The sequence below is a fragment of the Sturnira hondurensis genome, unplaced genomic scaffold (genome assembly GCF_014824575.4).
Source record: "Sturnira hondurensis isolate 20B ecotype Veracruz unplaced genomic scaffold, ASM1482457v3 Scaffold0000167, whole genome shotgun sequence".
In the NCBI taxonomy this organism is placed as follows: Eukaryota; Metazoa; Chordata; class Mammalia; order Chiroptera; family Phyllostomidae; genus Sturnira; species Sturnira hondurensis.
This window is the reverse complement of record NW_028072798.1, coordinates 7,302,667-7,323,339: the sequence shown is the minus strand read 5'-3', so window position 1 is coordinate 7,323,339 and position 20,673 is coordinate 7,302,667. Positions and strand designations below refer to the sequence as shown.

Genomic DNA, 20,673 nt, shown 5'->3' with positions numbered 1-20,673 from the left:
GTGCAAAGGCAGTCACTCAAGCCTTTCAGACACCAGGCTTGACCAGAGTCGGGGCCACGCCTGACTGTGTGTGTGTGTGCATGTGTGTGCATGTATGTGTGTGTAAGGGGTGATGCATGAGTGAGCCCTCTGCTAAGTGTGTACCCCACGACCAATGATGAAAACAGGGGACGGCCTTCCCAGAGCGCTCATACCCACCCACCACCTGTCAAACACCTTCGGCCTGAACGGTGCATCTCAAAGCCGCTCTGTACCTGTAGTTTTAATCACCAACGTTTGTTCAGCTGTTTTTCTGGACACTTTCTACACACAGGCTCTTTCAGAGGCTGCCGGGTTGGGAGTTCATTGTTCACTGGGTAAAGTCCAGTCAGTCATTACAGCCTGGAGAAAAGACTTTTCCATCTTCACCGGCTCCTAGAAAGACAGTTTTCATACTTGCGCGCAGGCCCGGGTGTAGCGGCTCGAATTGGCCCCCACCCTTCAGGCGCTGGGGCTTCTGCCTCCTCACTTTTAGTTATTCCTGGTGCACCTGAGTGTCACGAACAGGGGAGAAAAACTGGGTACCCGGTATCCTTTGACAGAGTTTGTAAGTGTCCCCACCGGTCACCTCCTGGGATACCGGGAGGTGAGGAGTCCGTGTACCATCTCCCTGCCTTTCGGAGTTCTGAGAGCACAAGGCAAGGATTCCTGAGGGTTCCGGCTCCCTGATCGACTCCCCCCAGGCCCTTCATCGGGGAGGGCAAGCTCCTCATCCCCCCCAGTTCCTCTCCTTCCAGAGGAGTCGCTCTTGTTTTGCCCTCCTGCTCCAAGACCCTTTCTGGGACTGGGGTCTGGGGGGCAGTGACCCAACACTTCACCCCTCGGGGGAAGGCGCTCCGTGTGCAGCCCTGCTCCCCACTCGGCCCGCAGGGCACCCCCATCACGGAGGATGCGTGGGGTAAACGTGTTTCTGCTGTGGTCCCCTGCAGAGCTGGTCATGCTGCTGGAGTGGTGGTCGGGCACCGAGTGCGTCATCCACACGGACCCCCAGGCCTACCCCAGGTTCGGGAAGGAAAACGCCATTGTCGTGCTGAACCACAAGTTTGAGATCGACTTCCTCTGCGGCTGGAGCCTGGCCGAGCGCTTCGGGGTTTTGGGGGTGAGTTGGACGTTCCGCTGGTTCACCCCCCCCCCGCCGCCCGCCCCGACACCTTTCCCTGGCTCACACCACAACGTGCCTTTTGCTCTCGGGTACTCAGGATTTGCAGGCGTTTAACGGAGTTTCTACTGGAGCAAATGTTTTTAACCCTCTGCTTTTCCTTCCAGTTTGGAAGGAAGGTGAGTCTCTTCCCACGAACAACAACAGTGTCTACTCACTCAGCGGTGACGGTGCCATTTTACACACAGTCCATCCATTTAACCCTTACAGACACATGTATGAGCAGGCGATACACACACCCTGCATTTTAACTATTTTTTTATGTTTTAATCTTCACCCGAGGATATGTTTATTGATTTTTAGAAAAAGCAAAAAAAAAGATGTGAGAAGGGAACATTGAGCCTTTGCCTCCCATATGAGGATTCGAACTCACAACCTTTCGGTGTAGGGACAACACTCCAAGCCACTGGTCCACTCAGCCAAGGCGCACCTGGCTTTTTAAAAAGCTAGGGTTGAACCGTGGGCTCAGGATCCCGCGGCTGGTTTGGGTTTGAGTCCATCTTACCTGACGCTGCTTCATATTCTCCGCTCCCTCCCCGTGGTCTGGTTCCGCCGCAAACAGGCCTCACTCACCTCTAAATTTTCATCTCCGGGGCTTCAGAAAGTTGGCTTCCTCAGCGAGAGAGTTTGAACAGCAGAACTCGGAATAAACAGGAAATTCTGTTCCCATCCAACTGGTTTGACCCCCTCGCCCGCCTTTGGGTCTGGGTCCTGAGTGGACTGTGGCCACCGTCGGCAGGCTCGCAGCAGAACGTGTGCTGGTAATGAATCGAGTCGCCCTCGGGTCCGGGTATGCCAACAGGAGCCACGTGCGGCTTGGCCTGGGGCTCCGAGAGGCTGTGACAATAGGTCCCAGGGTGGGGGGATGACTCCCCACAGACAGCTGGAGGGCTGCTCTCACCATGCTTGTATTTGGCAGCCCCTGCAGACAAAATCCGAGTGTTCAGGATTGCAGGAAGCTGGAGACCCGGCGAGCAGATGGGTCCGGAGCCCGGGGGGGGCAGGTGCCCTGAGGTCTGGTGGGCCTGGTCCCTGCGGTGCCTAAGAGCCTCTGGGTCGGCAGCATAGGGTGGGGCCTGTTTGGGAACACCCTCAGCTGAGGGGGACCAAATGCCAGTGGGACGTGTATTTTTTTCAATTTGGAGAAAGCAGAGAGAAAGACATTTGCAACGAAACACATCCCATTAACGTCAGTGGGACAAACAATGGTTCATCATTAGGCAGTTAAACCACCCAAACGCCACCCAGGTCCTACAGTTTTCCAGAAGGTACAGCTGCACCCTAAGTCACCGTCACCGCCCCAGGCTCCTAGCAACCTGGACTGCCCCTGGGTGCCGGCGCCAGAAGGACTTGCAGGAAAGGACCCACCTTCCCGCCCGCAGTCTTCCCTGCCGGTGGTTTCTTCACTCCAGCCCTGACTTGGTGTCCATGTGCATGAGTGTGCATGGGTGTGCTCCTGTACACTCCCGGGAACGGAACCCAACCCCGTAGTGTTGACCTGTCTCTGTACCTCAGCCTTCACTCCCCACAGGCACACCACGTTGCCATGACCTGGTCGCTTACTCAGACAAAAACAAACAGCGAAGGCCATGTGTGGAAGGGGCGTGCATGTGGCCACTGTACCTGGATCCTGTCCTTGGGTCGGGGGCTCCATACAGTGCGACACAGGCAGGCCTCAGCCCTTTGTTCAGGACGATGCACCTCCCCTGCCCACTGGAGCTGGGGAGCCCTGAAAACCGCAGAACTACAGTAGAGAGGGTAGAGAGGGACCACACATGACACTGTCCCCGGTCCCCAAGCACTGGACAAATGGCCGGGCACGGGTCATATTCCATTTGTGAGAACAGAGTCCAGGAGCCCCCGGGGTAGGAGCACCAGGAGGCAGGTTCCCAGGGCCAGCGTGGGGCCACCTGCCACCTCACACCGCAGTTAGTGGGAGACCGACACGTTTCCCACTCAGGAAGTACCACCGAGGGGATCCGCTCCAGCTCCATTTGTGCTGCATTTCTTTGTCTCTGGTGGCGAGTAGCATGACTGTCCCTAAGCAGAGGGCACTCTGTGGGGTGCCATCAACACCGGAGGACTGAGGATGATAGCAGTTGTCTCAAGTCCTCGGAACACTTTTCCAACAGGTGTGCCTTGTGGGTGTTCCCTGTGACAGACCTCGAGCTGGGCCCTATGCAGACACAACCGTGGATCAAAAGATACCGTCCCCTCTGTACTAACAGAGAAAGGCATGTGGCCTGCCCGCACAGCGGGGGTCGCCAAGGGCAATGATGAGGGGAGTGTGTCGGCTGCAGGCAGTGGGCCGTGGGAGGGCGGGGGTGACACCGGCAGCCCTCCAGCGGCACTGGGAAGCATGAGTTCGGGCTTCACTGTGAAGTCCCGAGTCAGACTCTCGATGGCCTGCCCTGCCGTTTCACTGCCTGGACTCCCGACACTGCCCTTAAGGAGCGAGGCCCGTCCCCCACTGCATTGTGGTCCAGGTGCTCACTACAGCAGCACTGCCCTGGCTTCCTCGCCCTCTTCCTACACCCTCCCGCACACTGGCAACGCCACCAGTGTCCCCCTTGTCACACCTGCCGCTGTCCCCTCTGCCTGTGCTCCCTGCCATCCCTGTGCGTTAGAAACCCCCAGGAGAGGAGGCGCTGGGCCAGGAACCCCCTCCCATTGTCCTCTGCACTCGGGGAGCCCGACCACCCACCCAGCTTTGGCATGTCTTCTACTGTGTCACCGTCGTCCTGGGCCACCCCGGGAAGGACTCGGGCTGCCGTTCGGAATAGAAGGGGTCACCAGGGTCTGCATCCAGGGACAGGGAGCAGGGCCTGTGCAGGGAGCACCTCTCCCATCTGTTTTGTTCTGGAGCCCTGACCCGGGGGCCTGAGACCTGTTTGTCCCCACACTCCCCCCCACCCCTCATCTGTGCCCAGGAGGGGGCGCTGGTGGGGAGCTGTCAGCCAGAGCCAGAGCGCCCGGGATACCCTGCTGGACTTCCGCCAGGACTCGCGTGTATTTCCGGTCTTCGAGAGACGGATTCTCCGGACGTTCAGTAGCACGTCTGCCTTACGCACTCCCCCGTGGCCGTGACTAATTGTGGAACGTGGTTCATCTTGTTTCCAGCTCTTGAGACTGGCCGGGTGGGGTCCGGTCTCCAGCGCTTTCTCCTGCAGCACCAGCAGAGGGAGCTGTGTTTTCTCACGCAGGAGAAGGAGTGCAGGGCAAGCAGTCAGGCCACGTCTGCGTGACCCTAGTTGGCAGGAGCTGAGTCTGTCGCCTTCTGGTGCGCACACACGCCCCTGGTGAGTTACTCTGAGCTCCGGTCTCGTCTCCTGCAGTTACTGCGGTGAAGGACTGCTGGCTCCAGTCTCGCCGCTCTGTCCCGACCCTCCTCCTGACAGAGAGTGGGTCTGTTCAGCTACTGAGTCACGGAGTTTGGGGCAGAGACGTGCCACAGACATCGCTGGCTTTCTGTTCCTCTCTCCCCACTGCACTTGGAGCCCCTCCAGCCGTGGATGACCCTGCCCATCTCTGTGCCCAGCTCCCGGCACACACCGCACAGGGGAGGTGTTTAGTAAGTACCCATCTGGGGCACAGACAGGACAGTTTCGAGGTTCACGGTTCCCGTATCACACGTCCAAACAGAGGCTGAGCTGTGGGTGACTTGCTGGTCCCCAAGGACTGCTGGCTGGTCTCCGGCTTCAACATCTGCTTCAACATCTTGCCAGCTCAGAGTTGAGAAAAAAATTCAGAGGTGACATGCGGATGTTCCAGCCTGCTTCACATTCAAGTCTCACCTGTCTTTAAAGTTTCATCCCATCCAGATGTTTTATGTGTTTAGTAGAAATAAACCGGGCGAACTCCAGTGACTGACTGGTGGCCACACTGGTGGCCCTGCAGGAGCGGCCACCTGTTTGGAAGGACACAGCAGCTGGACATGGGGCCGTCTGGTGCACTGGTCTCAGCCCCCGACTGTGCTCCCTGCCGTCCCTCTGGGGTAGTCGGAGGAGGTGGGGGCGTCACGGAACTGGGACTGACAGGAGTGCCCCCCCGCGTCCCAACCATGTCACAAACCCGCCATCGATGCTTCGTGGTTCCATCGTGTCAGCTGGCGGCAGCCCTGTTAGAGCCGTCCTTACCTGGAGAGTCCTGATTCTACCCCGTCCTCACGGAGACAAGAGCCACCCTGTCTCGGGTTGGAGCACGCAGGGTCTCTGTGTGTTCTTAAAGCCGTTCTTTCCAGCAGCCTGTGGGCGCTGCATGGGGTTGACCAGTGGGCTGGCGGTGCCACCTCCAGAGCTCGTGACAGATGCAGCCTGTTGTTGGCATTGCCACACGCTGAAGCGCAGCTTCGGGAACGGGTTGCATTCAGAAGCCTTCAGCCGTGTCTTACTCAGGGGATAACAACAGCTACATATTATTTGACACTCATGTGTCAGGGTCTGAAGTCTGTGCTTTGGCGTGTTTCCACATTATTAAATCTTCACAGCCACACATTGAGGTATTATTGTCCTCATAATACAGCCACAAAAACTGAGGCTCAGGAAGGTTAAATGTCCCCAAAGTCACAAAGTTAGCTGGGCCATGGTGGAGCCTGGGTAAAACCAGGACCGTCTGACTCAGAAACTTTTCGCAAGGTCCTGGTGAGGGACCCAGCAGTGTTTTTGTGATTTGGGAGCCTTGGTATTTCAAAAATTTTGTGTATCAAGCACATGTAACCAGCGTTGGGACCTAGGCCTGGCGATAACACCCAGGAGTTTAAGGCTGAAAGAGAGACGAGCCTGGTCCCTTCCGATGGTCACTCTGGCGACGCAGAGCCTCGGTTGGGCTCCAGAAGGAAAACATGCTGACGTCGACAGCTTCTTAAAGGTGACACTGTGAGAGGGACACGGAGACGCAGCAGTTTTCTGATAGAAACCAGGGACGTGTAGTTCCACTTAAGTGGTTCCCGCTCTGACCACCCAGCTATGGTCCCTGTTGTTTTCCTGTTTCGCTCTCTCCCGGTCTCGAGGTAGACGGAGCCGCAACGACAGGTCTTTAAAGAGGCGGCATTAAGTAATGAGCATTTCCACAGCCATTCAGTGCTCACGGGAAACCCACGGGGGCGGCTCCAAGTCCAGGACTGACAGAGGCTGTCGGTGACAGCTCAGAGAGGGCGCGGTTCAGCCTCCGTGAACCACGTCGTCTCGCCTGTCACCACGACTCGGCTCTCCTGTTGCCGTGGGAAAGCAGCTGGAGGCGATGCATGCATGCAAGGAGCCGAGGGAGTGCAATAAAACCACATTTAATAAATAAAACCACATTTATAAATACCGGTGGCAGAGCAGAGGGGGCCCTCGGGCCCAGGCGGGGCTTTGTCCTGCAGCGCCAGGCTGTGCGCCGTACCGGGCTCTACAGGGGCTGTGATTCTCCTGGGGGCATTCTGGTGGCTTTCGGTGGTGAAACAGGGACAGGCGTGGGGCCCTTGAGCTCTCCCCCATGGGACTCCGATCCCACACCGCCGTCACAGCTGCTGTCACAGCTGCCGTTTCCTCTCGGCCGGTCATCGAAGGCCGACCACTGAGACCCCGGTGGCTCGCGGAGATGGAGCCGCAGATAAGAAACACCTGAGAGTCTTGTTCCCTGGCAAGCAGGGCGATGCAGCGTGGGGCCGCCCCCGCCAGGGAGCGGCCCTCACAGCTGTGGCTCGGAGCACACGGTCCCCTCGTGGCAATGGAGCAGGTCATCTTTTATAACTTTAACAGTGCCACGTTATTTTTGGAGTGAGTTCAGGTGTATGTAATTTTTATAAATAGCCTTAACCTATCAAGGAGGCAGGTCTAGTTCATCAGTGGAGATTCTGGGCTTTGTTTTCATCTCGAAGGTCGTAAGTAGGGAAGTGACAGGAATGACGGAAGCAGGGCATACGGGGCCACCCCTGCTGACAGAGCGGGGCTGAGGGGCTGGGTGGGGGGGTGCCCCACCCCCATGGCTGGAAACCCCAGTGCACACACAGTGGGTGGGTTTTTAAGTGGCTGTAGTGGGGCCTCTGTAGTGGGGCGCATCCCAAGGCCGTGTCTGTTCATGCATTTGAGGGACAGGCTTTTCCTTCTCATTGCGGCATGAGAAAGTGGGGTGACTTGTCCCCTGTCCGACCTTAACCCCGTGCCAAGAGGCAAAGGCTGAAGACAGGAGGGCTTTTTCACAGTCACGTGGCCCTTCTGCAGGCGCGAGTCAGCTTGAGACATCACACACCCGGTTCAGGGGCTTCTACCCTGAGAACGTGCCTGACCTCAAAGGACCACAGAGCTGCAGCCGGGTCCCTCCACAGTGGTGGCCCCAATGGCCTCAGCATTTCTAGGCTGTTGTCTCAGGGTTGCCACACGACCAGCAAAGCCGCGATGTTCTCAGCAACGATGTTCATGGCGGAAAACCCAGCCAGGCCTCCTAGTCAACTCCCCTTTTCTCAGGGATCCAAGCCTTCCCAGAAGCCCCAGAACACTCGCGCCCCCCGATCGACCTCTGAGACACCTTGCCCAGGACGGGCTCATCTGTCCACACTAAGTGAAGGGGCCCAGGGGACCCTGCGCTGACGTCACTCGTGGTCACCCTGGAGACTGAGCGTGTTGCCCTCCGAGGAAAATGGAGAGTCCGATCAAAGAGGAAGAAACGATGGCTGGGAGGGGCCATCGTTTGCCGTGGACTTTGGCCTCTGCTGGTTTCTCAGCTTCCCCTGCTGTTAGCTGTGTGATGCTGCGCAAGTTACTTAACATCCCAGAGCCTCTGCTGGGTCACCTGTGCCTGGTGTGAGGGGAGCCCTCACCTCATGCATGATGAGTCCTTGGCCCGCAGGCACCGTAAGGCTTGTTCTCAGGAGAATTCGCCTGTTGGATTTGTGGAGGGGGACAAATAACATGGACACACTAAACCCGAAAGGTTCCTTCCCCTGGGGAACGCACTTTAAAAAATGGCACAGAGTGCAATGGCTGTTTGCACCTTCCACCTGCACAGGGTTGGGGGTGTGGCCTTGTGCCTCTGTGAGCTGGGGCTTTGTGACTGTCGCCAAGGTGACGGGGAATAGGACGCAGGGCCAAGCAGGAGCATCGCTCTTCTGACCTCTGGGCCCTACGGGTTCCATAACCAGCCACCTGTCACCAGGATCCCAGCTCGGGTCACCCTGACTGTCCATGTCACCACCTCAGTCGCCTGTGCCATTGGCCAGTGATGGCTATTTCACAGAGCAACTCGGCCAATTCCAAAATTAGGGGTGAACATTTTGAAACCCAAATCCACTGTTAAAAGGCTGTTTCTGTGTCTCCCCTGCCTGCCCCCTGCCCCCACTGGGTCCTGGTCTTCCCAGTATAGGGGCAGCCGTGCAGCCTGGCGCAGCTGGCCAGGGCCCATGCCAGCAGCCCAGGGCAACAGCCTGCCAGTGGGCCAAGTCCTTGGGCCTTGGGCCAGCCTCAGCCTTCAGGAGATGCTGGCAAAGGGGCAGGTGGTGAGCTTCCTGGTGACCTGGCACCCCCATTCCCTCGTCTCTGAAAGAAGGGTGATGCTGGCCCTGTAGAGCGTGCAGGTTGCCTGGGGGTCGAGGGAGGTGGATGGAAGGAGCTGGTCAAGTGCCCTTGCAACTCATGATGGGCTCAGTGAGCACAGGTGATGGTGACCACCGAGACCCTAATGTTCCTGACCATCCCTGGTGCCCACCCAAATGCCCACCCTCCCCACCCCACACAGGGCTGACTTGACACAACCTTGACCTCCAGCTGACCAGCAGGGAGTGCCTCTTGCTCTCCTGTGCTCTGGACGGTCCCCTCAGGCCTTTAGAATGACTGCTCATCCTCTTTCTGGGGTAGTGGAACAGTACGATGCCCACTGCCCTTTCCCTGACCCCCTGCCCTGGGCCCCTCCTCTGCTCCAGGGCTCCAAGGTCCTGGCCAAGAAGGAGCTGGCCTACGTCCCGATCATCGGCTGGATGTGGTACTTCACAGAGATGGTCTTCTGCACGCGCAAGTGGGAGCAGGACCGCAAGACCGTCTCCAGGAGCCTGCTGCACCTCCGGGATTACCCCGAGAAGTACTTTGTACGTAAGGCCCCCAGCAGCCGCCACCCCTGCACCCAGCGGCCTGTGTGCCCGCCCCAGGATGCTCTCGTCACATCCACACACACTCACAAACACTCACACACACACACACACTGGGGAGCCAGATGTCAGGCATTGATTGGTAGAGGACAGGCACAGCTGTCAGCCATCCCCACTCTGGCCACGCCCCAGAGGCTTCCCTGGGAACATGTGTGGCTCGGGCGTGCGATAGCGGAGGGCGTGTGGAACCCGGGGCGCTGTGTGACCCTGGCTTGTCCCATGCAGTTCCTGATCCACTGTGAGGGCACGCGGTTCACGGAGAAGAAGCACCAGATCAGCATGCAGGTGGCCCGGGCCAAGGGGCTGCCCAGCCTCAAGCACCACCTGCTGCCGCGCACCAAGGGCTTCGCAGTCACTGTGAGGAGTCTGAGAAATGTAGGTAAGGAAGACCCCGGGCCCAGCGCCTCACTGCAGCAAGGAGATGGAGCCCATACCGAACCGGCACTGCTGGGTCCCTGGTGGGGCTTCTTCGCCAGCCGACCCTGGCAGCAGCTGGGAGGGGGGGGAGGGGGCAAGGATGGCACGTACACCTGGTTAGCCAGGGGCCAGGCACCTGGTGTGGGAGGTGTGACCACTGCTTGCCTGCTGGGAGCACACACATGCTCCCACTCACATTGAGGCAACACTGCCATCCACTGCTCAGCACCGGTACTGCATGGCTGTGCAACGTGGGGAAGCCAGGGGTCTCACCTGGGTCCACTGTGGCCCCACACCCGGTTTTGTTTGCGTTTCCTGCTCATGTGCTGGCACCACTACCCCCAGATGATGCCCTCTGTGACCTTGTCATGTGTAGCAGCTGGCCCTCTCGAGATTGGAGTCCTAAGTCACTGTAGGTGAGAAAGTGGCAACCATACTCCTGCTCAACCTGTCCCTTCAGGTCAGAAACGCCATTCTTCGTTCTTTTCCTGCCGGGGGACCAGCTCTCCTCCCAAAGCCCCTCGTCCCTCCTCTCCAAAAGGGCCAGAAGGGAGGAGCTGGGGGTGTGGGGTGGCTCAGCCACCCCCACAGCCTTATGGTGTCTGGCTGTGTGGGGGGGCAGCTGGGCACTACCCCAGGGAGAAGAGACGCAGCGGTCAGATGGGGCTCTGTCCACACAGCCTCGCCCTTGGGCCTGGCCCTCAGGCCTCCTCTGCATCCCCAGGGGCCCCCCATGCTTAGGGGTTGGGGGTCGGATGCTGTGGTGTGGACAGAGAGTGGCCTTCTGGGGCATTGCCCACCCTGAGCAGTCAAGTCCTCCTTGTTCTTTTCTCAGCCACATGTCAAGAGACCGTAGCCCCGTGCCGCAAGAATGCCCAGCACCTTCCCTCCGGGCCTCGCCACCTTGCTTTTCTAGGGGAAAAGCGCCCCTCGAGGGCTGTGCTGCCACGGCTCAGACACGCCCTTAGAGAGTGTGCCTCTAACCGACGGGCTACACTGTTGGCCCCTTTAAACACTGGCGTGTGCCGCTGGACCCCCAGGTGGGACATCGAGGTGCTGCTTCCCACTCCCCTGACCTCAGCATCGCCCTGGTTCCCGGCCCTAAGTCCTGGTGTGCTTTTCTGGCCACACAGCAAGACGCGCTCAACCAGGGCACTCGGTCAAGGGCGGAACGGCACAGAGGAGAGACCCGTCACCCAGGCTCCGTCGTGACCCACTAGCACTTGACGCTTGTTTTCCAATGTGTGTGTCTACAGAACCAGCCTCGGTTCACACGCTCTATACTGCTTTGTATTTGTTTTATTTTTTATAGTTTCAGCTGTATATGACTGTACACTCAATTTCAGAAATAACGAAAACCCCACCCTGCTGGGAGTCCTGAATGGAAAGAAATACCATGCAGATTTATACGTCAGGTAAGTGGGGGCGTTTCCTTTCTGGGAAAGACAGTTCCTGTCCCTGCCTCACCAAGGCTCCGACGGCCGGCTCCCCCCTCCCAGAAAAATCTGTCCAGTGTCTTCCCGGCCGAAGTCTGCAGTCCCGTCGTGCACACAAAAGACACACGCCCTGCTGGGGACACTGGGGTGAGCTTTGCCCCCTCCAGGTCCTCTCTCCCCATGCCTCCAGAGCGTGGCACCCGGGCTGGGCAAACGGAAGTCAGTGTTTTGCAGTCATTTTAAGACCAGGTGTGAAGGGATTGTTTTCTGGAGCCCTGGTCGGATAGAGATGCACACGTGTGATTTCCGTGGGGGCCTGGAGGCCGAGAGCCGCTCTAGCCGTGTCTCGCCCATTTGGTCCAGTCCAAGCTGGTAGGGTTTTGTTGGAAACACCTCACAAGGTGGACAAACCAGTTCTCTTTGCCAGTTTATCGATTCGAGGAATGTCTGACCCTGGAAACCACTGAAAGATGGCACCAGACAGTGAGACAATGGTGACTCATTCACACGTCAACACCCCACATGATGGGTCTCAGACTTTTTTTTTAATGACCCGACACGCCCACTGTTGGAGAGCTGGCCAAGTATTCTGTGATATTCTGATGATTTTTTTTAAGACCTCAGAAGTGCTGAATGACAACACAGCATAAGGAAAATTCAGGAGCTGGTCACCCCCCCAGGCTGCGGGGAAAGCCTGGACCTTGCACTGGCGGACAGCAGCCTGAGTAAATGGCTTTCTACCTCGAAGCAACTCCAGTTCCCCCTTAAAAACAGGAAAGAAGCATCGTAATTATCCTTGTTTTCTCCATCGATGCCACAGTCCACCGTCTGCCCTATCGCTCTGTGTAAGGCCTGGGGACAGGAAATGCACCCACCTTCCCAAATGAGGTGTCTCCCAGAGGGAAGTGAGGCTGCCCCTGGGTTCCAACAACACTCGGCAGGAACTCCGCTCAGGGGGCCACCGGGCTGGGGTGCTCGGGGGAACCCCAAGCAGTCAGTATGCAAGGGGACCTCGCTCCACCAGGCCCTGCTCAGGCCCTGGCCCGCTCGGCACTCAGGTGTGAGCCCGGGAGGGGCACCGCAGCTGTGTCCCATTCACCCTAGGACACACCCACACCTCAGCCCTTGCCAGCACTGCCAAAGGCTGTCTCAAGCCCCTGGGCCTGGGAAGGTCCCCTGGTGTCTCCCACCCTGGGGAGCATTCGTCCCCCAGGACACACGCCACACCCTTGCGCTCTGCGAAAGCCTCGTAGAGGCTGCCCCAGAGGCTCTGGGTCACTGATGGGGGCACCTGGCCGTTAGCATCGGCTCATTACCTGGCAGGGGAAAGTACCAGCAGCTTGTCAGCTGCACTGTGCTTCCCAGACTGCCTCAGGTGGAAACTGAGGCAGCTGCCCTTGATGGGCCTCTCCGTAGCGGGGGAGGGAGGACGGAGGGGGTGGAGCTGGCTTGGTCCTTCAGCCCTGGGCCAGGATTTCATTCCCGCCTGGGTTCCCCCATACAGATGGGGGCTCCCCCTCCCCTAGGAGCCGCATTACCCTCTTCACAGCCTCATGACCCAGCCACCTGCAGAGAGGCCAAACGTCCACGGCCAGGTTGTTTTGAAGTCACGCTCGGGGGTCCTGGCCCCGGGCTCCTACCAGCTCTGCTCTCTGCCTTGCAGGCGCGTCCCCCTGGAAGAAGTCCCCGAAGACGAGGACGAGTGCGCGGCCTGGCTCCACAGGCTCTACCAGGAGAAGGTCAGCGCTGTGCGGCGGCTCTGTGGGCTCCAGGCACTCGTTTGGGGGGGGGCAGAGCGCGTGTGCGGTGGGGGCCTTTCGCTACAGGGGCAAGGTCTCATACCCCGTTAGTAATGGCCCTGGAGCGGACCCTCTCCTCAGCAACAGGGAAGAGGGCAAAGTATGTTTTAAGGGGCGTCACAGAAAGCACGCAAGCGTTTTATGGGTTTGGTGAACAGAGAAGGACAGGACGGCCCCAGCAGCCCTTGGCCATCTTCTGGCCTCTCTCCTAAAGCAGCGCATTCTTGGGGGTGGGGTGTTCCCTTCAGGGGTGCACAGGGGCTTGCTGGCTCCTAGGCCCGCAACCCGGTTTGCCCGTGTGGTCTCACAGCATCCCGGGCATAAGCAGGAAGGCGCCCACGAGGTCCAGCTTGGCCGGTTCAATCTCTGCAGTGCCCACCCCACCCCCGCCTAGGGTGGCCCAGGGCCCCCCACTCTCTTTCCTTCCTCTGAGCACGGCCTTGTCTTTCACCGGGTTCTCTCCTTCAAGACATGCGTGAGGCAGAGGGAGCCTAACTGTGTTTGGCCCAACGGCCTGATCTGATGGAAGGAGGCGGGTTTGGCTTCCACCCGGTGAGAAAGGCGTTTCATCGCCCAGTCTCACCGCCCAGGAAACACTGAGTTCTGGTCCATTGTACACATTAGGCCCAAACCGGCTCATTGTCTAGAACCAAACACATTCAGCCATTCTGCTGTCCCTTCCCCAACTTCCAGACACCCAGGCTGCCTGCATGTGCTGTCTCCTCTGCCCGGCCCTCACACAGGATGTCCTGGGCCTCCTCCACTGGGGAATGAGAACTCCAGACCTAGCTTGAGAACGTTTCAGGACCCTGGTCCAAGTCGCCACGACCAGGCGGAGTAGAGGTGCTCCCGTGGGGGGGGGAGGGGGGTTAGTCAGTGTTTCGCAGGGAGCACCGAGACTCTCAGCTTCTTTCCCAAGGGAGCGATTTTCCCGCGATGCCTTTGGCACGCCGCTCCCAGAACATGCTCCTCGGGTCTCTTTTCTGGATGGTTCTGGGCACAGCTGTCCAGTCTCCCCTGACACTAGTAAGCAGGGATAGTCACCTGTCAGCGGAACCCAAGCTCAGAGACTGTTGCTGGCGGCCGAGGTAGCACAAGGGGGTGTGGGCCTGCAGGGCGGCTGCTCTGTGCTGGGGCTGCAAGCGCCCGCCTTTTTAACGGGGTTCCAGGTCCTCAGGGTCCCGTGCTGCTGCGCACCTGGGCCCGAATGGAAACAGTGCGAGTTCTTCCCTGCTGGTTCACTCACGAGGCGGCATTTTCCTTGTGCTGGTTTCACGAGGGCAGCAATGCTCAGCGGGTGCGCCGCCAGAATCCCTAAAACACGCAACCCCTGCTGTGTAGTTGGGGCACTGAGCTCTCCGCCTCAGATTTCTCAAATAGAAAATGACACCAGCCAACACAACGGCAGCCGCCTGGTGCAAATGAATCAAAATGATATTTTTTTTGTCAAATCAAAAACTAATATATATTTTGGTGTGCCACAGAATTTTAGTAATTAGTGTATGGATGTTGTGAAACGAAAACGGTTGAAAATCGCTGGTTTAGGTGATGTAAAAAGTGTCACTATTAACAAAAAGAAAACTATGCCCAGAAAAGTCTAAGAAATGAATCCCTTTGTAAAGAGCCACAAAGACCAGCAGCAAATGCAGCCGTAGCCCCTGAGGGCAAAGGGTCTTGTCATCAACCTGCACACCTGCGAGGGGGCAGGCGGAACGGTGACTGAGCCCTGGGCCTCAGGGAAGGGGCTCCTTTCTTTCGACACAGTCTCACGATGTTTCTCAACTATTTTGCATTAAAATGACAGCACTCAGTTTGGAAGGGGTTCCCCAAGCAGCCACCTAGTTCAAAGCTCTTAGGTTAGTCTTAAATCAAGGTCTGGAAAAGGACATGATCTGCCCATGTCTCCCAGCTGTCCCCTCAAGGCCGGGGGCTGGCGGCCAGGCCCTCTCTCCACGGGGCCAGGGCGGCCGCCCGTTCCCTGTGAACAGACCCGTGAGGCTGGCTCTTCCCGGTGGGCACAACCACTGACCCAAGCGTGAGTTGGCCGTGCCTCTGGGAGGGAAGTGCTGTCGCTTCGGGCCCATCCTGTTTCCCCAGGGGCCTCGTTGGGTCTGGGACCTCACAGGCCCCAAATCGTGGTTCCTGCCAAGCTTGCTGCAGTGGGGTTCCGTTTAAACCTCACTCCCTTTGGTGCGCGAGTGAGTGTCTGCCAAGTGCAGGCCACGCGGTGGGCGCCAGGAGGGGTGTGCGACATTGTTCTCTTGTTCAAGCGCACCATACCTAAAAAGAAACCCACCCTCCCGACCTGCATTCAAACACCCTCTCCAGCAGGACGGCGTAGTTTCCGAACACAGGGCCGGCCTTTAGGTGGAGCAAACCCGGCGTTACAGGTGCACGTGGGACCCCAGCTGGCCGGAGCCCTGGGATCTGAGGAACCCTTTGCACCCTCCCTGATCCGGAGGGACCAGAGCGGTTCCCAGATCAACTCCATCTCAGGTTGAACCTCTAACCCCAGAGCCACCTGGGGACGAGAACGGAGTTCACCGGAGTGGCCCATAAACCGCTAACGGTGCAGGTTGTGTGGGTGCTCGCACCCCCGAGCTCCAACGTCCAGGGAGAGGTTCGTGTTTGCCCTACACGAGTCCTGCCTGCTGTTTGTATCTAGGCAACTAGGTTAATGCACCTTTGGAAAAACCACCCTGGAGAGCACAGGCAGCAAACACAAGGACCACGGGCAGAATCTGGCCGGGCGCCTGGTTCCTACCCGGCAGCAGCACTGAGCTCCTTGCTCCTGGTTGAGCAGTCACATTGATAGTCCTGAAGTCACATGTGGCCCTTCGAAGGCCACCTCGAGGCTGGCGTGGCCCCGGGTGAAAATGAGTGTGACCCCCCAGCTCTAGTGAGTGTGTGATGCTGTTACCTGGGACAACCCTGTCATCCCCGCCCCGCCCACTTTCTCCCAGCTCCCCAAGATCCTCCTTCCCTCAATTCCAAATGCGTTAAAGCTGCGGCAAACCGCCATTCTCCGAGGCCTGTTCTGTCTCTGGGGATCTTGCTCCCAGGTGCGTCCTGTTTGGCTCATTTTAATGAAACTTCTCTACACGTTTGGACGTTCTCACATCAGCACACCTTTCCCCAGCCGTCCTACTTTAACTCCTCATTTGTAGCTTAAAGCACTTCCTGGCTTGCAGCCTGCAGTTTGCAGGATCAGAAGGGTCACACAGGAGGCACTTGGTGAAAATTTTAAAATGGGCTGCCTTGGGGCGTGCAGGGTCCAAGGAGGCCAGGGCCGGGGCGGCTCTGGGTGGGACGCAGAGCCAGGGCAGGGGCAGCAGGGGCTCACCAGCAGAAATCCATTTCTCACAGCTCTGGAGGCGGGGTTTAGGAGTCCGAGCTCAGTCTGGTTCTGGTCCCAGCCCTTGTCCAAGGTGCTGTGTTCTCACACGGTGGACAGAGGGAGGGGGCTCTCTGGGGTCTCAGGACTAAGGGCACTAACCCCGATCATAGGGCTCCACCGATGTGGACCCTGGCCGGCAGGATCCGTGTGTCCTGGCTGCGAGAGGCAAGTTCACACGGACTGCACAAGTCCCGTGGAGGAAAAGGGACAGCACGGCCGTTCTCTGAGTGCAAGAGGGACCCGCCCCCCGCCTGGACAGGCTTTTATTGCTTTTCTGGGCACGTTACGTGGAGGATGGTCCTCATTTACTGTGCACAGGGTCGCTGTGGGTGGTTACCTTCTACCAATAACAAAGGAAAGAATGTTGCTAAGTAGTTCAAAGAGAAGCTGTTGCAGACCAAGGGGAAAGGTGGTTGAACTGGCTACACTTCATCCTTGGGAGGTTTAGCACAGACTTTAGGAAGTTACTTTAAAGATGGTCCCCTATACTCTACCCTCCTGGCCTAATCACCTCCCAAAGGCCCCACCTCCTGCCACGGTGACCTCAGGAACCCAGTGTCAGTGCATGAGTTTGAGGCCCTGCACCCCTTCACTGGTGACCAGGCTTCTGGTGGCCCCAGAAGGCAGGGAGGAGACTCAGGAGGCCTTGGTGGAGGCAGGCACTTCCCCAACAGTGCCCCCAGGCATCCCCACCGGTCACCGTCACTTCCTCGAAGACTTCCATTTAGGTGCCCAGCTCAGTCTCCCTCAGGGAGGGGGCGGGCACTGGGCACACGAGCACTTTGTCCAACAGTTGCTCAGTACCTCCGTGCTTCCCACAGCTGCCACCCTCCCACCCTCCAGAGGAGCAGGCAGCTGGGGGCTGGGGGCAGGGCTGGGAAGGCGCAGACAGCCCCGGATCTCTGGGGGAGAGGTCAGAGGTTCCTGTAAAATGGCCTGTTTTGTGAACCAATTTAAAAAAAATCACTCTACGTAGCCTAAAAAGCATATTATTTCATACACCCTGATTGGGGGGAAAAAAAGTATGATTGATCTGCTTCAGCCATTTCCATCTCAGCACTCAAAGCAGGTGGGAGCTGGTTTTCGCGGGGGTAAACCGGGGTACACCGGGGTACACCAGTGGTGCGCTGTCAGCCAGCCCAGGGCGCTCTGATGCCTTCGGCAGGAAGAAGTGGGGAACCCCCCAGGGCTGGCTGGCTGATCTGAGAGGGCTGGGGGGGGGGGGGGCTGGCCCTGGCCCCGGCCCCGCCCTGTGGGTCCCACCCTGGAGCCCCCTGCAGAGCCTTGCCAGGTGCCCTGTGCACCTTCCCACCCACCCTGCCCAGCCTCCCTCAGGGCCTGTGCTCTGCGGCATTTAGACACTGATGAGCATTACTTCTAGAATTCAGTGTCAGGTGGGCCACTGGGGACAATTAGCCTGCCAACTGCTGGGTGGTTTCTGTCAGCAGCCACCTGATCCTGAGGGGAGGAGGAGGCCCGACCCAGTCACACCCCTGGGCCTGGCCTCCCTGCGCCTCTCCCCCCGCCCCCTGGAGCCCACGTGTGCCCGTGCGGGGAGGACACCCACAGGGTGGGTGCTGCGGGCTCCTGTCCAAGGCGCAGGCCTCCGCCCTGCTCTGCGGCGTCACCGGGGGCGGGGCCAGGCAGCATCTCCTCTTCTCTCCCACCAATCCGTGTGGACAGCGCTCCTGTCCAAGAGCCGGGGCCTCCACTCTGTGACAGGCTCCAGGGACTCCGCCCCTCCAGCTGTCACCGTGGGAAGGGGATGGTCCTTATGTGCCCACAGGAACCTTCTGTGGGTGCTCTGGCCCCTGGCTCCGAGAAGCCCATTGGCAGTTCCCCCTCAGCAGTGGGGTCTGCAGGAGCCACGGGGTCTCAGGAGAGCAAGCGCTGAGAGCCCTTCTGTCCCCAGGACGCCTTCCAGGAGCAGTACTACAGGACGGGCACCTTCCCCGAGACGCCCATGGTGCCCCCTCGGCGACCCTGGACACTGCTGAACTGGCTGCTCTGGGCCTCACTGCTGCTCTACCCTTTCTTCCGCTTCCTGGTCAACATGGTCAGCAGCGGGTCTTCTCTGACGCTGGCCAGCTTCGTCCTGGTCTTCTTTGTGGGTAAGTGGCAGGGAGGCAACAGTGCAGGCGGGGTAGGGATAGGTCGGCACCGGTGGGGTGGGGGTGGGGCAGACTTCACTCCAGGCCTGGAGTTCCCACCCCTGAATCTACAGGCCCCAGGACTCCCACCAGCTGTCCAGCCTCTTGCCCCTTCCTCGGTGCCCCGGGCCCCTGTGAGACAGACAGGATGCAGGCAGTGACTGGGGCACAGACCTGGAGCAGCAGGCCCCCCTGAAGCCCCTAGGAACCCCTGGGCCCAGTCCTCGGTCTCACACGCGCCCCCACACGCGCCTGGAGAAGCCACTCACTCTGCACCCCTTCCCGGCCGTGGCCACCCATGTTACACACACACACCCCACCCCACCCAGGCCTCCTGGGTTGAGCCTACCCATTCCTGACCGGAGGGCCGCAGCAGGCAAACCAGCCACTGTCCCCAAAGTAGACCCTAATGTTGCCTTTCTTAAAACTGATACATTTTAATGTTAAAAATTAAAATGGCACTGTGTATGAAAATCATAGAAACATGCAGAAACCCCTGAGTGAACTCCCCCGACTCATGCCGCAGCTCCCACTGGGTGGTGGGCAAGTGTGCAGGATGCCGTGGTCACCAGGGCGCCTGGGAGTGGGGGCAGGTGAATGCAGAGCCCAGCGCCCCCCAAAGGCTGCCCTGCTGTGTGGTCAGGGCCCAGGCAGAGGCTTGAACATGCTCCCCAAGGGCCCTAGGGGTTCCTGGGGGCTCTGGGGAAGCCCACTGCTCCACATCCCTACCCCCGAAAGCTGAGCCTTACTGCACTCAGCCCTCAGTCACTGTCCCTCTCACAAGGGCCTGGGGCACCGAGCCCCTGCTGCGGCTCCTCTCCATTCCTCGCACTGTGGACTCACCATCTCCCCGACATGGGAGTGGGTCAGGGCTCCATCTGCCCAGAGCTGGCCCCAGGCTGCGTCTGCCGGTTTGCACAAACCCGTGGGACGAGTGGCCTCACTGGCTGGCGACTCCCTGTCCCAGAGGCTCCCTCTGGAGTCCCCAGACTAGAACTGTGGCTCTGTACCCATGTGCGCCAAGAACTGGAGACGCCAGTCACGACCCACCTGTCCATTCTCACACGTGCAGTGCAGGTCAGTGCTGGGCGCTCCAGGTGAGTGAGGCGTGCTCCCGCACCCGGGGGGCTGAGCCTGGCCCTGCAAGGGGCACCTGCACTCAGCACCTGGGCAGCGGGGCCTGTGTCTCCTGGGGGGTCTCCTGCGGCTCCTCCACGTTCTCCCTGGGGCCCATCCCACTGTCAGAGAAAAGGCTCTCCGTGGGAGCAGGTGCTTTGCCTGTTCACTTCTCCCACACTTACCCCCAAAGCCGTGTGGAGACGTGCTCCATGCTGAACCAGAGTCTGGGCAGCCACAGGGGTCATGGGAGGCGGGAATCCCTTGAGCTGAGGTCCAGAGGGCAGACGTCACCGAGGTCTGTCCCCTAGGCGGTGCTGAGGCAGTCAGGCCTGCCAGCGGAACAGCCTCACTGCTCCTCTCAGTGTCGCCCGTCCAGTGAGACCTGGGACCCGGGGCAGGTAACCACGCACCCAGGCCTGCCGGCTGCCCACCAGAGCCCCGCAGCTCCTCCTAATGCCCTGCCCTTTCCGTTTCCGCAGCTTCCATGGGGGTCCGATGGATGATCGGCGTGACGGAGATCGACAAGGGCTCTGCCTACGGCGATGGGGACAGCAGGCAGAAACACGACTGACTCAGGACACGTTCTGTCCAAGGGGACCTTGGGGCACTGGTGGGCGCAGCCTGTCTTCCTCGGTGGGGCCCAGTGACCACGCTGGGGGAGCCCCCACTGGGGGCAGGGAGTTTGGTCTCAACGCCGCCAACCGGGGCTGGAGACGGGCTTAAATCTCTTCCTTCCTCACTCTTGTGGGTTCTAGTTCTTTCTTTCTGCCCGTGAGTGTGTGTGTGTGTGTGTGTGTGAGAGAGAAAGAACACAGCGAAGTGAGGCTGACGTGCGGCTCCAAGCGAGCCTGGCCTTGAGATCGCCGATGCGGGTGCGGTGCAGGGGGCGGGGGGCAGGGAGGGGATCGAGGGGACTGTCCCCTGCATCCTTCAGCACTGTTTCCTGTAACCCTGATTGCCAGAGAGAGTGAAGGCGCTGTAAGTGAGATGACTACATTATGCCTCAGAAACCCAAAGTTAAGGTGTTTGGCTCCTCCA

The 20,673-nt window shown here is 59.1% G+C and overlaps 1 protein-coding gene across 1 annotated transcript in view; it reads left to right on the top strand.

Moving 5' to 3' along the window:
* Positions 1-20,673, top strand: part of AGPAT4 (1-acylglycerol-3-phosphate O-acyltransferase 4) — an 85,241-nt gene extending 64,568 nt beyond the window's left edge. Inside the window, exons 3-9 of the mRNA XM_037059401.1 lie at positions 969-1,138; positions 9,096-9,257; positions 9,543-9,696; positions 11,047-11,149; positions 12,834-12,909; positions 18,279-18,477; positions 20,115-20,673. Of these exons, the coding sequence (XP_036915296.1) occupies positions 969-1,138; positions 9,096-9,257; positions 9,543-9,696; positions 11,047-11,149; positions 12,834-12,909; positions 18,279-18,477; positions 20,115-20,206 (956 nt within the window). The 3' untranslated portion in view covers positions 20,207-20,673. The remainder of the gene's footprint in view (positions 1-968; positions 1,139-9,095; positions 9,258-9,542; positions 9,697-11,046; positions 11,150-12,833; positions 12,910-18,278; positions 18,478-20,114) is intronic.